The 15,146-nt window shown below is 43.0% G+C and overlaps 1 protein-coding gene across 1 annotated transcript in view; it reads left to right on the top strand.

The window, feature by feature from the left end:
• Positions 1 to 550: 550 nt before the first annotated feature.
• MSANTD1 (Myb/SANT DNA binding domain containing 1) overlaps positions 551 to 15,146 on the top strand; it is a 45,136-nt gene continuing 30,540 nt past the window's right edge. The window contains exons 1-2 of the mRNA XM_054824477.1: positions 551 to 589; positions 10,055 to 10,147. Coding sequence (XP_054680452.1) covers positions 574 to 589; positions 10,055 to 10,147 — 109 coding nt within the window. The 5' untranslated portion in view covers positions 551 to 573. The remainder of the gene's footprint in view (positions 590 to 10,054; positions 10,148 to 15,146) is intronic.

Consider the following 15,146-nt stretch of genomic DNA (forward strand, 5'->3'; position numbering starts at 1 on the left):
CTCTTGCAGGGAGGTTTCAGTATGCAAAGTTCCCTGTCCTCTCACACACCATCAGGTCACATCTGCATTAAAAGTCACATTTGTTTAGCTAAAGTTAAACTTTGAAACCTATTTAATTACACTGGTGTAAAACCGTTTGTGGGTGCTCTTCTGCGTGCTTTAATTGAAATCTGCATTGCATTGGTTTTCTTTTGGAAAGCTGAATCTGTTTAAGAGTATCCACATGGGTTTGCAAGTGGTTTCAATAAATAAAATTAAAACCAGATTTTGCTTAAATCGCTGCAAGTTTTAATGCAAACAGGGCCTTGGCGAAACTGAAAATCCCCTTGATTCTTCCGGAGCGTTTCTCTCCCTTGTGACACACGTTTTTCATGTGTTCAAATGTGCTGCGAACCAGTCTGCAGGTTCTCCAGTATCCAATCTTTTCCTGAAACAAGCAACCTACTTTGAGTTTAGCAGCCTCTCCCCTGCCCCTGACTGGCTCTTGCGCTTCCAATCAGGCACAGAGGAAACATTTAAACACGCAGCCCCTCTGCTTTGCCTCCCTGGCTCTGCTCAGAGCAGGAATCAGCCATGCAACTCAGCCCAGGTAAGGCCACACTTCACGGTCCCCATTGCGGCGATGTTACGTTTAACAGATTTTTCCCCTCGAAGCGCCTCGATTTGCTCTTTGCCTCCTCACTGCACAAAGAGGGGGAGAGACTAAAACCCTCCCGTGCCCCGGGCAGGCAGAGCCATGGTGAGAGCAACTTGCACACAGCTGCTGCTTCGCCCAGCTGAACACCAGCAGCTTTCCCCGGCTGAGGGCTGGGATGGGAGAGGCTGGTGGGGGGGATAGGAAGGCTCTCAGGGGCTGCTGGACCAGCCCAGCTCCTTGTCCCGCTTCTGCACAAGCCTGGTGTCGATGTTTGGGGCGTGCGGCAGCCCTCCAGCTCACCCTCTTGTGCAAGTGGGTGCTGTTCTGGCCGGGCAGTGTAAATGGCAGCATCAGCTTTGCCACCGATGAACAGAACCGTCGCAGAAAATCCAGGAGGGCATGCGCCTCCTAAAAACCTCCTCTCTACCTTTTGCACATGCTGTGAAATTACCCTGATGCCTGAGCGTAATTTTCTGGCTGTTCCCCGTGCCCATGAATTACCCAACGTGGCATGCTGGATCCTTAGCTGCAGGACAGTTTTTCCAGTTGTTTGTTTTGAAAGCTCTTAAGAGCAATATACTATCAGCTGAGGTTTCTAATTAACTCTGAATAGCTAGTCTGCTGCCACTCAAGTATAATTCTCATTAGCATCTCAGCTAACAAGCTTCAGTGTTTGCCCTCCTAATTAGCTTCTAGTTAGAAGTCTTTCCCTATCCTAAGATGTGCTGTTGTTAATTGCAGTTCCAATTGCTTTTACAGCAAACTCCAGAGAGACTGCTAAAACTGCTGGTTTATATAGTCTGATAGAGATCAATATCTGGGATACTTACAACTGCGGGTTCTTTATTCTCCTGTAAGTGCGTGTCTATACGGCATGTTTATGCAAAGAGGAGGGGGGGGGCAGAGCCACAGCTTTTAAAATGAACGAGGAAATATTTTGCCTTTTAAACAGGTGGTACGATCTCGAAGTGAGCCTGCTTAAAGCAAAGTACAACTTTCACAGCTAATGCTGCATGAACTACTTTCCAGGGTGGTGTTTGGGTTTTGGTTTTTTTTTCTTTTTCATGCAGCTGTCCATACAACGGCTGATTTTCTATGCCCACGGGTTTCCAAGCGTTCCTGAGTGCCCCGCAAAGTGCCCTATTGATGCTGAGTTTAAAAAGCAAGCGTATTTGTCTGTTGCCCGGACAGAGCGTGTGTCAGGTTAGCTATTCCTTCTAGGCTGCGAGCTCGGGATGGTATTTCTGTGGAATGCTCTTAGCACAGTTTAATGTATGCCTGCGAGTTGGGTTAACCCCTTAGTCCCTACAGCCTGGGAGTAGTAACAGCACATTTAGTACTAGTGGGCTCCAACAGCTGTGACTGTGTAGAAGAGGCCAAGGGATTCAGCGGAGCAGGGGTTGTGGTTGTGCGAGGTTCCGCTAGAGCAGAATGAAGGATGGAGATGGGGAAAGGTAAGTCTGACGAGTTTCACAAAATACCTTAAATTGTCAAGCGCTTGTCCCATGGAAGTAAATCCGTTCTGCGCAGACTTTCAAATCACACGTTTACTTCTCAAAGAGGGGGAAAAGTATTGCTCAGCTTGTGACCGCTTACTAGTGGACTTTTCACTCCAGACGTGCCCAGACGCCTCCTGGTACCGCTTTCTAAACGGAAACCCACTTTTTGCTGAGGGTTCTGAAATTGGTTTAATTAATCTCATGTATCTCGGATAGGATAAGAAGAGGGCCACACTGAAACCAAATACTGAATTTTATTGATAACTGCTTCCTGCTTCTCTTTTTCTAAATTGAGGGGTAAGATCTTGATGTTACCAATGCAAACGAACTTAGAAGATGAGTCTTTTCTGTTTGTCTTAGGAAAACTAAGATCCTGTAATGCTTGATCATGCTGCGACTGAAGGCTCTGGTTCTAGAGGACCCATGCACCTGAGCAGAATCCCCTTAAAGCAACATATAGATGTAGGGAGGTGCCCAATCAGATCCAGTTGTAGTATCGGGCTTTTAGAAAGGGAGAAATTCTGGTAGTGAAGTCGCTTTGGTTCATAACCCATTGAAAACTGGAATTTAAATATGGCCTGCTCACACTAATAGCAGTAGATTTAATTATGCATAGAACTTTCAAATCCGATTGCTTTAGAAAAATGCGTAAGCACTTAGATGGACTTAAGGTAACTGGGCAAGTTGAAAGGGTGGGAGTATGTTTACACAGTGTTGCATATATGTCTGGTTTTGTTCATATAAGATTTAATCTTTTCGTCGTGAATTATTCATTAGCATTTTTCAGCTGTACAAAAAAATCAGAATTTAGAACACAGCCCTTGATGAGAAGCTGATTTTCTTGATTTGACTACATATATCCAATTAATGTGTTGGAAAATAGGAGTAATGATGGTGAGCAAATCTCAGTGTTTGAATCTTTTTGAGTTGCGTATCAGAGAGGCATATTTAAATGAACTGTTTAACCTCTTTTTATCTGCAAAACTGGATTCCAGATCACAAATATGCCACTTACTGTGCTGTACTTTAGTTACAGATGACAGCGTAAAGTGAAGCACACTCAAGTGATAAAACTTTTTTTAGAAGCTTTAAAACAAAACTTGAGTTCAGGTTTGGGGAAAGAAAAAAAAAGATTTCAAGTGTGGGATCTGTAGTGTAAGTATTAAATACAGATGAAGGCAGGGAATTAATCAAAGGTAGGGGAAAGAAGAATTCAGAACAGAGGGTTCTGATGGTAAAACAGAGAAAGAAACAAAGCACTTAAGTGAAAGTCCAGCTTCTGAGGGACTTTGCCCTCAGGGGAAAAAAAAAAAAACCAACAACAAACCAACATAAAACCAAAATAACCCTTTCAGATCAGAATCGTGCAGATGCTATCAACATGTTAGTGTGCACCATCAGACACAAATTCGCATGTCCTTCAATGCAAGAGAGGTGTTGATTATTTTATCCATTTGTAATAATAATATATTTCCTCCTTCTTAGAAGGTCCAATTTGTGAGGACTTCAGTGCTCTTAGTGTCTGAGGGAAAACCTCCAAAGACCGGAGTTTGGGCTGTAACAATTATACTGCCTTTGCAAATTGTTGAATAGATAAACCCAAGTATGGAGGGCTTCACGTGAGCTCTGTCCTCTTTAACATGGTTTGCCCTAAATATTTTTGCCATCCAACCAGTTTATATAGTGCTGGCTTATTGCCAAATTTGTCACATTAAGTATTTTTCTTGATGTGATTGCAAGCTAAATTGGTGTCATGATCTTTTTGTTAAGGCAAGCAATAAATTATATTCTTGGATAGAAAAATGGTGGTAAAGTACCATCTATGCTGACAGCGTAGAAAGAATAATGTTGAAATGACTCATAAATGTACTGATTGAGTAGGTTCCTCTATAGATCAGGTAGAGCCTTGACACCATCTGGTTCAGTAAATGTTCATGAGGTTTTTTGAATCTGAAAATGGAGACGATCTCGTAACCCTAATTCTTTCTTCCAATAAGACTATGATCCAGGCCACTTCTTACAGCAGAACAGCCTTTCTGCATAGATCGTTAGAGAGGGCATCCCCTTAATTATTTATACTACACATACCAGGTGTGCTGATTATGAAATTTCCCTTGAGGCTCCAGAAGGAAATGAAATCCTAATAAATGCATGAGATAGTGGAACAATGCTAAAATCTCCTGGATGAAAATCAGTCATCTGTGCCAGTGATCCTCCTTACAGTGGTTTTCAGAAAACATTACAGAAGCTAATCTTCTTAGACTTGTCATCCAAACTATCCTGGAGGTGTGAAGAAACTGCTCTTCCAGGGAACTTCAGTGCTTTTGTGAGAAACAAAGAAAGAAAAAGGGTAGAGGAATACATTTCTTATCTCAGAGATGCAGGTAGGTGGCTGTGTTGATACCGGTGTTGACTGTGTTCATAATTAGTATTATTGCGCACAATGACTGAGACATGGTCCTGAAACAGCCTAGAAAATTCTCCATATCAAAATGTTGGCTGAGAAAATCAGAGGACTCTGTTTTGGAAATACGGGCTGCTCTTGTCTCGGCAAATGGAGCAATTTCAATGTTTGAGACACTTGTTATCAAGAGAATATTCAGTGGAGTACAGGGGAAGAAAGGGCCTTTCTCTGCAGAAGTAAATGGAGAAATACCAATGATACTACACACAGGATCAGAAAAGGAGGAGGAGGAAGACCTTGATGTGAGACACAACCGGGAAGGCAATCTGTGGATGTGAAACAACTTAATGTAATAGGAAAAAGACAACACTGGTTTTAACCCAGGGCAATGTGCGATGACCACAACAAACTCCATTTTCTTGTCCCTGTGCAGACAAAAACAAATCTCAGTGAGGTGGAATACATAAATATAAGAAAGATTCTTACAATTTTGTGGTTCAAAGGAACAGCTAAAAGAGTAAGATGCTTGCAGAGAACATGCGGCTGGTGAGAAGACATTATAATATGCGCTCAAGGAAGTGTGTGTGTCTCTTCTATCAAAAGGCTTGAGCAGAACTCTCTGAAAAGCCGGTATTGTTCAATGGAAGAGCAGAGACATGTTAGAAGTAAAAAGACATCTTTCAGCAAGTGGAGGTCATGTTTGAGCAGAGAAAATAGAAAAGAGCATACATTCAAGTTAAATAAGGCAAGTTAAACAAGGCAGGTAAAACCAATTTCTAGGAACAACTTGCTAAACTCACAGAAACAATGAGAAAACCCCTTCAAACGCATGACGAGTAGGAAGCCTGTCCATCAGCACACTTGACAGGGGATTGCAGTTTAATACGAACACTCGAAGTACATAGGGCTGCTACAGAAAGGCTAAATAAATCTTTGCCTTGCTGTTCATTATAAAGGATCTCAGGGAGCTTTCTCTTCTGGAGCGTTGTGGTATCCGAAAGAGTGTAAAGAGCTGTTTTAAATTGAAGCGTCGACAGAACAGGTTTAGAACAATTGGATAAAATGCATAATGCTGTTGATAAAAATAGGTGGTAGCCATGGTAGCCATCCAAGAGTGCCAAATGTGGGGTTGTTGAATTCATGGTTTTGTTTGATATGAATTAAATAATTGCTGTGGCAAATGTAATTGATGTTTAAAGGGCTATGTACACTGGTAAATCTAGCCTTCCTTTGGCACACTTATGGAAACTAAAATGAAGACTTGAATTCGTAGAGTAAATATGATATATTGGGTAAATGTCAAAATGGATTTTGTAGAAGGAAGCTGTCGAAAATCTGTGTGCTTTGAAACCCTGCAGCCCATGGGTAGAGGTGATTCAGTTGATAAGGTCTGGCTGGACTTCCAAGGTCCCTTACTAATGGTCATCAACCCCTCTAAATTCTCAAGAAATAAAAGGGAAAGCACTTCTGCAGTTTTGAACTGTTATGACTCTAATTGGTTAAAGGTAATAACACAGAATCATCAGTTTTCTTATTGCAGGAAAGTCACCAGGCGACAGGAGTCTCTGTTGGTATCTCTACTGTTAAATTATCTACTAATGTTTCAGGAAAAAAGAAGAGATGACAAACTTTACGTATAAGAAATTGTCAAGGTAGTCAAAATTAAAACTGGCTGTGAATATTCTTCTCCATTTTCTCACCCAGTCTAGACAATTGCAAAGTAATGCATAAGGGAAAAGAACTGTACCTATGCATCCACAGGGCTGTAACTATTTGGGAAAAATATCTTGGTGAAATTTTGAATAGTTCTTGGAAAATATCAGCTCAATCCTTAGTAGCGCTCAAGAAGATAAACAGGATTTTAAAGACTTTACAGACAACTTAAAATTTAGATATGTGTGTAAATCCACAGTATGCCCAAGTGTTGCACAGCGTGATAACTGTGTCTTCAATACAGTAGAAGTAGAAATGGTATGCAGAAAAGCTGCCATAATGATGATATATACCGAATGGTTTCTGTGCCAAGAGAACTTAAACATAGGCTTGGGAAAGACCCCTGGAGTCACCGCGTTCAGTCCTCTACTACTGCTGGCCCCATGGCATACAGCTTTTTCATGTATTTCTCAAAAGCTGCCAGAGAATTGTCTGGTCTCTGATTTTGAATGCATTAATCCTGTTCGGTGCTGCTTATGCTGCAGCAGATAGCTGCCCTACTCTTGTTCGTTCCACCTTCTCCCCCACCCCATGCAGCAGCATCATTTGTGCAGAAAACTGAGCTAGGTTCTAAGCCTGAAACTGGTAAGACTGCCCTGTGTATTAGCATGCGGTAAAATTATTTTTTGGATATTTAATTAAATAATGTGACAGTGCAAGCAGGTTTGGCCAGCATTGTTCTCCAAATGACAAAAGCAATGATAAATGTCGTAATGCTCCCACACCGTTGCAAACGTTGCAAAAATGGCCATGGCAAGTTGGTGAGACACAACTGTACGGTATTTCTTCTGTAGCCAACAGGTGCTTGGCTGAAAGGATCATAAGCCGTGTTTGTGTCCTTACAGTCAGGACTTCTAAAAATGTAGGATCCTCTCTTATTTTTTCTTAGAATAAAAAAGAACTCCAAAGAATTTAATCTCTGTACAATTGCGTACTTTTTCCCAACACAAGTCTCCCGAACATTTTCTGATGCTCTGGGTACAGGATGTCAGATTCTACCAGCAGGTATCTTCAGAGATGTGGGGGTCCAACAAGGAGGTTTTATTCTTTGGCAGAGATTTTTTAAATTATCACCTTGTTAAGGTGAGTGGGAAATTCTGTCTAAAAATCATCAGCATGGAATGATGCAGAATTTTGGGTCTCATTTTCTTATTTTGTGGGAGGAGGTTTAGGGGCACTTGCTGTTCACTTTTAATGCTGTTGGATAAACTAATGACAGTGCTGAGATGAGTCTGCATTCTAACTCAAAATCTTGTGCCAGGCTTTTTCTCAGTAGACCTGAAAAAAATTCTGCAGCTCTTGAACAAACCTACCTACAAAATCATCTTGACAAATGTCTAAAATTAATTGCAAATATTACCATTTACTCAGCCTACTCACCTATCCCTATTTAGAGGAATACCTCCTCTAAATACCTCCTGTTTTGTCAAAAACCATCACTTTTCTACCACACAGCTCCTATTTTTATGGTTAGTATATTTCAGTGAGATTAAAATGTACTTATTTTCTCAAAAGACTTATTTGTAACTTCCATATAGTGCTACTTGTCCTTTGATTTCAAATACATATTTCAAGAATTGGAAGAAACAACAATATTGAAGAAAATCAGGTCCACAGTATTTAAAAACATATGTACAGACTTGCTCTTTAATTACAAACATATTCTTTTCTAACAATTAAATGTAGATCTAGCTGTTACTTTATTGCGTTGGTTTGTGATAAAAACAAGTCGGCTTAACAGCTACTTTTAAAATTCCTGTAAGAAACTCCTTTAGTTAAATTTTTGCAGCTAACCGCTTTGAGGATGAAGAAGGTGCAGGAAGCTAGTCTAGACTCACAATAGTTAGTAAAGCTATAGAAACTTTCTGTAGCCTGTTGGACTACAGAGAGTTTTATGATCTGCTTAACAGTCGAGAAGGCCAGACTATTTTTAACCTCAGCTTAAACAAAGACTTAAAAATTCAAGGTAAAAGCACTTTGGTGGTGATAAAAGAGATTTTAGTTTGACATTTTAACCCTAAAGTAATAGGTTAGGACTTCGAATGGTGGGAACTGATGTATCTCTGGTGTTTTCAAGAGGGCTTGTTCGTAGGGTCTTTTCCCCCCACACACTTGTCCCCTGAATTCTCAGCACTGATACCTGCTTAGGCTCCCGGGATCCCTTTCCCGTCCCTGTGCCAGCTCTCACGCTGGATCCCACGAGTGGCTCCCACACTCTGCGAGCTCCAAACCCGGCCAGGGGAGTCAAACCTGCCCCCGCTGCTGAGGCCTCAGCTCACAGCCTTGTGCTTGCTGCTTAAGATACAAATGATTGGTGTGGTGGTTTTCATATAATAACTTAATGGTTATAATACTCGTCTCAGAAGTGGTCGAACTTGGGTTTGGGTCCTCCTTCTCCCAAGGGATATTCAAATTCGCCTGTCCCTTCCCAGGCTGTAGGCAACCTCTCAAGCCCTTCCTATTGATGTTGTGCCACGGTGTGGAGAAGGATTCACAGAGCCGGAGAAGAGAAGCAAGTGGGAGCCTGACTGTGGCCTACTGGTTGGGACCTCCCCTGAAGGGAGGTGGGGAGCAGGTATCTGGCGGCATTCCCAAGGCTGCTAACTACACGCTTTGCATGAAAACATCACTGCATAAAAACCAAAACTGGCCCTGGAGGCAGAGTCCAAACCCAGCACCTCTCTCCATCAGGGAGAGGTTGCAACCACCTTGCCCTGGCGGCGGGTGCTATCTTCGGGCCACCCCAACCACACCCTCTTCCTCCAGCCATGTCTTTAAATGAAAGTGGGAGCGGCTGCTCCCTCGTACCAGAGCCACCACGCTGAGGAGCGTTAGCCGTGCTCACGACTTCCCAGCCCCAAGTGGGCTTTCACAGGTGTAAGTGCTAAGAGGTTCAGCTCAGCCAAAATGGTGGGATCGCAGCATGGAGGAAGAAAAACTTGAGGTACCCAAATACCTTCTTCTGGTGAAAAAAATGCATTCCTGTGGACTGTTAGGCACCTAATCAGTTATTTTCTTGGAGGAGGGAAGAAGTCATGGCTAATTTAGCTCTGAGTCTTGGAAATTGTTTCCCATTGAGATACTCGTTAGGTACCTCTGTGGCTTTGAGGACCTTGCCTTAAGTAAATTGAGAGCATATTTCATTTTGAGATGTGACTGAAGGACGCGCAAGGTTGACTTCAGCTCTGGAGTGTCCAATTCTCTTAAAATTACTTCAGTTTCACAGTCATTTAGAAGCTTTTGAATTTTTTTCCTTTGCTATCTCTGGCTTTTCCTTGTGTAAAATAGAGATAACAATACCTTTAGGACCCACCATGTTTTAAAAAAGATTTGCAGTCCTCTGAACTACAGCATGCTGAGCATTGAGCATTAACTCACTAATGGAACAGTTTGGCAGATGAGAGAGAAGTCGGGAAAAATTACATCCGCTGGTGGCCTGGACGAGGCTGGGATCTCTTTTAAAGAGACACCTTTTGCTGGCAGTGTAAGATGTGTAGATGAGGATGTTTGTCATATTCTTTTGGCTTAAAGTGAGTAGCTTTCAGCACATAAGAATGAGGTTGTTGAAGGCTTACGGGCCAATTCAAGTCATTTATGATGGGACTGTATAGCATGGGGAATGTATTTGTCTGTGTTGTTTGAAAGGCTAGAGATGGCAAACTAAACTAAACCCACCTCATCTAGACCTTTACAAGATAACCTTGGCTAAGCACGGCTGACCTTCCTCTGTGATTGCTCTGAAAAGTTTCCTTGCTCCTCTCCCCACACGATGCGTTGTTCTGCCAACTCTTTCTCCTCCAGACACGAAGTTCTGCTCCGGGTCAGTGATCTGCTGCGAGGACTCCTGCGTTGACTTCAAGGCTCATGGAGGATCTTCTGTTCCTAGGACAGCAGGTACCGAAAGTTTTCTTCCACACCATAAAACCCCCAAAGCTATAAAAGTGTGGGTTTGTGCGTTGAGCCTCCCTTCTGCTCCACCTCTGAAAAGCAGGGCAAGGAAATGAGGCCGAGTGTTTCGGGGCTGCAATTTCTGAGTGTGGAGAAGTTGCTGTGTTGTCTACAGCCAGAGGAGGTCAAGCTGGTCACTGTTTCAATCCCTTGTAAGGAGTCGCTTCAAAGCTTGTACCTGGTGGATGGAGGCGTCCGCGTTATAATACCTGCTTTCTGTGATTGCTGATTTGGGTTTTTATAGGGTTTAACTGATCAGTACTTTGTCCTTCAACCCGTTTGCTTTCTCCTGATGCACTGGCTCTGAGGTTGCTGTGTGACTGGGCCATTTCAGAGATGTTAGCTAGTAGGCTGGGAGGGGTGTATTTTAAAAACTGTTGACTTTTAACATTTCTTTATGGTTTTGAGAGTCCAACAACTTTTTGTGTCTCATGGTGGACACGCCTTCTTACAATCCCACGTCGGACTGGCAGTCGGTCTCATTGTCTCCCCAAGCTTTTACATGCAGAATTTTCTGATGAGAATATTGCTCAAAGACAGACAAAATAATTTCTCTTTTTGGTGATTCTTATGTAAAACTACAACACACAGAAAAACAGCTTGTGGTATCCAAGCATGTTTTTGATTTCTAGCAGTCTCGGATTTGTCCTGAGATGGCGCAGAGTCTGTAGGAACATGCAATGCATTTCTGAATTTTTGGAGGGAAAGTACAATGCTCTCCCACTTCCTGAGGGTTATTCTGCACGTAGTGAGGTTTCCCTGGGCTCTGCTGTGAGGCGACGGGCTGGTCTTCCTTCAGGTCTCCCTTTCTCTCCTCTTCCAAGACTTATGTTGGAATAGTTGCTATTAGAAATCAGCCAGATAAAATAATGTGTGCGCGTGCGTGTGTATATATATTTATAAAGATATAAATAGTGTGCATGTGTATAAATAAAATAGGCAGCGGCACAAATGTTGGCTCTCTGACAGTAATTAACAGTCAAATGTAAACGAAAACCTTATTCACAAGATTTACTTACTGTTTTGCTGTGGTTTCATACAGAATTGAGTATTTGGGAATGAATGAGAGTTGATTTTTTACCATTTCTGAGTGCACTGCAATCACATCATGTTAATCTTAAAACAAAGCTGATCTTGCTTTCCCATATTGTAGCATGTCAAAAGTAGTGGGAAGCATCTAAATGATCCTAAAAGCGAGAGTGGTTCCAGAAAATTTGACTGATAACTCACACCACCTGTAATATTTTAAATGCTTAGATGGGAACTTGCATGTGATGCCTGCCTGAAGGAGTTTGCATTTGTAAGATAAAAACGACATAGGGCAGCAGAGTAGAATAGAGCACAATAATGTTTCTAAAACATTTACAGTAATGAGATGTATAAAATGCTCTCAAAATATTCCCAATAGTTGTGGTGACCAGTGTTCAGGATTTTCTTCTGCCTTTACAGCAGAATAAACCTGAAAATGTATATTTCTGTCAAAGCAAACACTGGTAAGGATGTATCTGATCCTGCTTTTGGGACCATGAGTTTTATTACAGAGTGAAGCGTCTGGTTCTGACATTCCAGGGGGCGTTTTCTGTTGCTTCAAAACCTTTTTGGACCTGTCTTTCAGCTTTCATCTCTGGTTAAATGAATCCTTAACCCTGCAAGGCACTGCAGAAAAAGCACATTCATTTTTTTTTGTCTGGGGGTCTGCCATGACCCAGCATTACAGCTTTTACCCAGCGGCTGGTGGAAGTCTGGATGTCAGTTGTCATTATCTGACAGCCATGTACGATACCCAGAGAGGCGCTGTGCGGATCAGAGGTCAGGGATGGAGCTGCAGATGGGTCAATGAAAGAATTTGGTTATGGAGGAAGCAGGTTAAAGCAGGGATCAACACAAGTTATGGTAGCTGGGTTTTGCCTGGGCGTCGTGGTATTCCTCGCGTTTCAGGAGGCAGAGAAGATCAGAGAGTTGGTCAGGAATATTTCATGTAATGTCAAACAGCTCCTGTCAGACTTGCTCCTTTGTTTTCAGAAAGACAGGATGATATTTTGGAAAACATTTACTATCGTAGTTTTGCTAGACTGATTTTTACAGCCAGAAGAAATGGATAAGGGTTTGTCTTGTCCCATTTATTAGGGACGTCCCAAGTTCTCACTTCTCAGATGTGTGTTGGGTTGTCCAGCCACTCCAGCTCGTGCGTTCAGTGATCCTGCCGGATCAGCACTTCACTGAGGTTCTCCATAATGTATTCACAAAAAGTGATAAAACACTGCGTAAGAAGCCTCAAGGAATGATTAATTTAATCTTCAATTAGTTCCCGCTGAGACTTGATGAGAAATCATTTGAAAAGGTATGCATGAGCTTTAACATAATCTGCCTGTCCAGTTGTCATGAAGCATAGTGTGCAGAGAGGAAAGATGTTGGAGAAAACCGTGGCATTAGGATTGAATATTTTAGGCTGCTGCCTGTGTTCCGTTCTTGGTCTGCTTGAGTGGCTTCAGCCACTGGGATATTGCTACGGGGCATTAAAGACAGCGCAGGGGAAGAATTGGTGCAAACAGTATGTTCAAGTGTGTAAGCCATCACTGTTGGGTTAGAGTTGCAGTATGTTAGCAGAGAAGAATATTTTCATTTATATGGCTAGTGAGATGCTGACGAGCAGCAGTCATGCTTGTTCTGCCCTTGGTTGGGAAGGTTTGTGGATCAGGCTGTTCAGCTCTTTTTAAATCCACAGCAAAATGGGAGCTAAAGCCAGTCCAAGTAGTTTTTACAATACCCTTTTACAGTAAGGTGAGTGAGGTGGGGGGAGAAGAGGACTGACTTCCTAAGTCCTTTGGAGTTGGCCGATTGCCTCTAGTAAAGAGTTGCACAAGAGTGCCTCCCTTGGGAAATGCGCTATTGCTTTCTGTTTGCACAGCAAATGAAAAACACTGGCCACTTTTATTAAAGAGAATGAGATACTGCGTTGTGAACTGGCTTGTTTTTTTGTAAATTGTTTAGTCTTGCATCTCTGCAATCAGATGGTGGTTCCTTGTTGCTTTGTTTAGAAGGTCTCTGGTCCTACAAGTCATAAAAGCTGTTCTGTATAACCAAAAAAAATCTCGATCTTCTGAGCAATTGAAGATTTGCTTAGAACGTGGGGATCCAAAAGTACTCCTTCTGGTTATGCAGAAATCTGTCAATGGAATGTTTAGGGATGAAACAAAACAAGAATTCCCTTGTGCCATTCACATCTGCCACGGACTCCCTTCAGACAGCTTGTCTGTACTTGCTCCATGCTGGATGTCTCCTACATCTCTGTGGTTTTAGGTTCCATACATTTCCTGTCCAAATTCCCCCTCGAACATCTGGATTAGGTTTCTTATTTATGCTGGCTATGCCCAGCCCCCTGTGGAGTTTGGCTGGAAATAGGTAGGGTCTGTGGTACTGGAAATCAGGTCTGTAGCTCTTCAGTTTTGTTACTATTCAGAATAATCTTTACTCACCTACTGGAGGCAGCTTTGCTGCCAAAAAAAGTCATTTGAGTGCTTGCTACGGGTGAACTGAGTCCCGTTAATCCATAATTTAAACTAATCTTGTTTGCACTTGCATGATCGACTCAGCAGAGGAGTGGATGGTGGCAGGTACTCTGTCGCTCCTTTTGGTAGTATTAGCTTTGCTTGCCTCCAAATCTGTGTCAGGGGAAGTTCAGATTGGACATTAGGAAAAGGTTCTTCACTGAGCGGGTGGTCGGTGACTGGAGCAGGCTCCCCAGGGCTGTGATCATGGCACCGAGCCTGTCGGAGTTCAAGGAGTGCCTGGACAACTCTCTTGATCACATGGCTTAGTTTTAGGCAGTCCTGTGAGGAGCAGGGAGCTGGACTCAGTGATCCCTATGGGTCCCTTCCAACTTGAGATATTCTATGATTCTATGAACACCTACGTTGTGGTGAGTATTTGTAGGCAAGCAAATCATGCTGCTTTTCCCCACACAGCCCTACACTTATTCGGGGCACATCCTCTGGTTTACAACACTGAATGCCACGTTGAATGAAAAGCACCAGGGAGGATTTTAAAATCACTGGTGGTATTGGACAGCTGGCATTGGATGTGGAAAAGTTTGCATCCAGCAGTGGTTTGTAGGTGTGCATTAGTCCTGATGAAAGGAAGCAGACAGACTTCCTTGGGCTGGCCAGAATGCTCCTGTATGCGACGGATGGAAAAGGTTTCTTTGATCTGTAGGCTGATGGGTTTGCTGGCAGCATTTCACTGAGGCCAAGAGAGGAAGCAAATACACACTCCTTGGTTTAGTGATAGCCGAAACAATAGAAGCTAATGCCCAGATCGGGGGAGCACGCTCAGGCTAGAATATAAACTGAACTCTGGTGGCTGGAGAGCAGTTGGAGTGGAGCCGTGTCTGATAAACAGCAGAGTGCCACAGAGAGGGGAAAAAACAGCTGGAAAAAGCCAGGAATCAATGAGGAACATAAAAGCAATTGCAGTACGGGCTTACGGTGAAGGCAGCGAGAGGAGATGCGGTATCCCTGGGCAGAAGGCTGGGTGGAGAGGCACACCTGGATGTGGGAGGGGGAGATGACCCCTCCTGGCTATCCCTGGGATGTCCAAGGAGCAAGGCTGTGCATGCTGTGAACCAAGAGGCATCACAAGACCCCAAATACCGGCAACCCACTCTGTGTTAAAAGGGGTAACAGTATATGCGTATCACAGTAAACCTTCCTATGTTGAGATAGGTTGTCCTCCTGCCTATCATGAGATGTGAGAGCTAACGCTGAAGTTCCCAATACTGTGTTTGTCTTGGAGCTGCAACTCAGTGTCCTGGTAGATTGCTACTTGCGTAGATCATCTGCACAAAGGCAGAAGTCCTTCCGGGGGGAAGCATTTGGAAACACAGACCACGCAGGACTTCAGAGGCCATATGGCTGCACTGTCTCCGTGGGACGACATGGAAACCCAT

The sequence above is a fragment of the Grus americana genome, chromosome 4 (assembly GCF_028858705.1).
Source record: "Grus americana isolate bGruAme1 chromosome 4, bGruAme1.mat, whole genome shotgun sequence".
Taxonomy (NCBI): Eukaryota; Metazoa; Chordata; class Aves; order Gruiformes; family Gruidae; genus Grus; species Grus americana.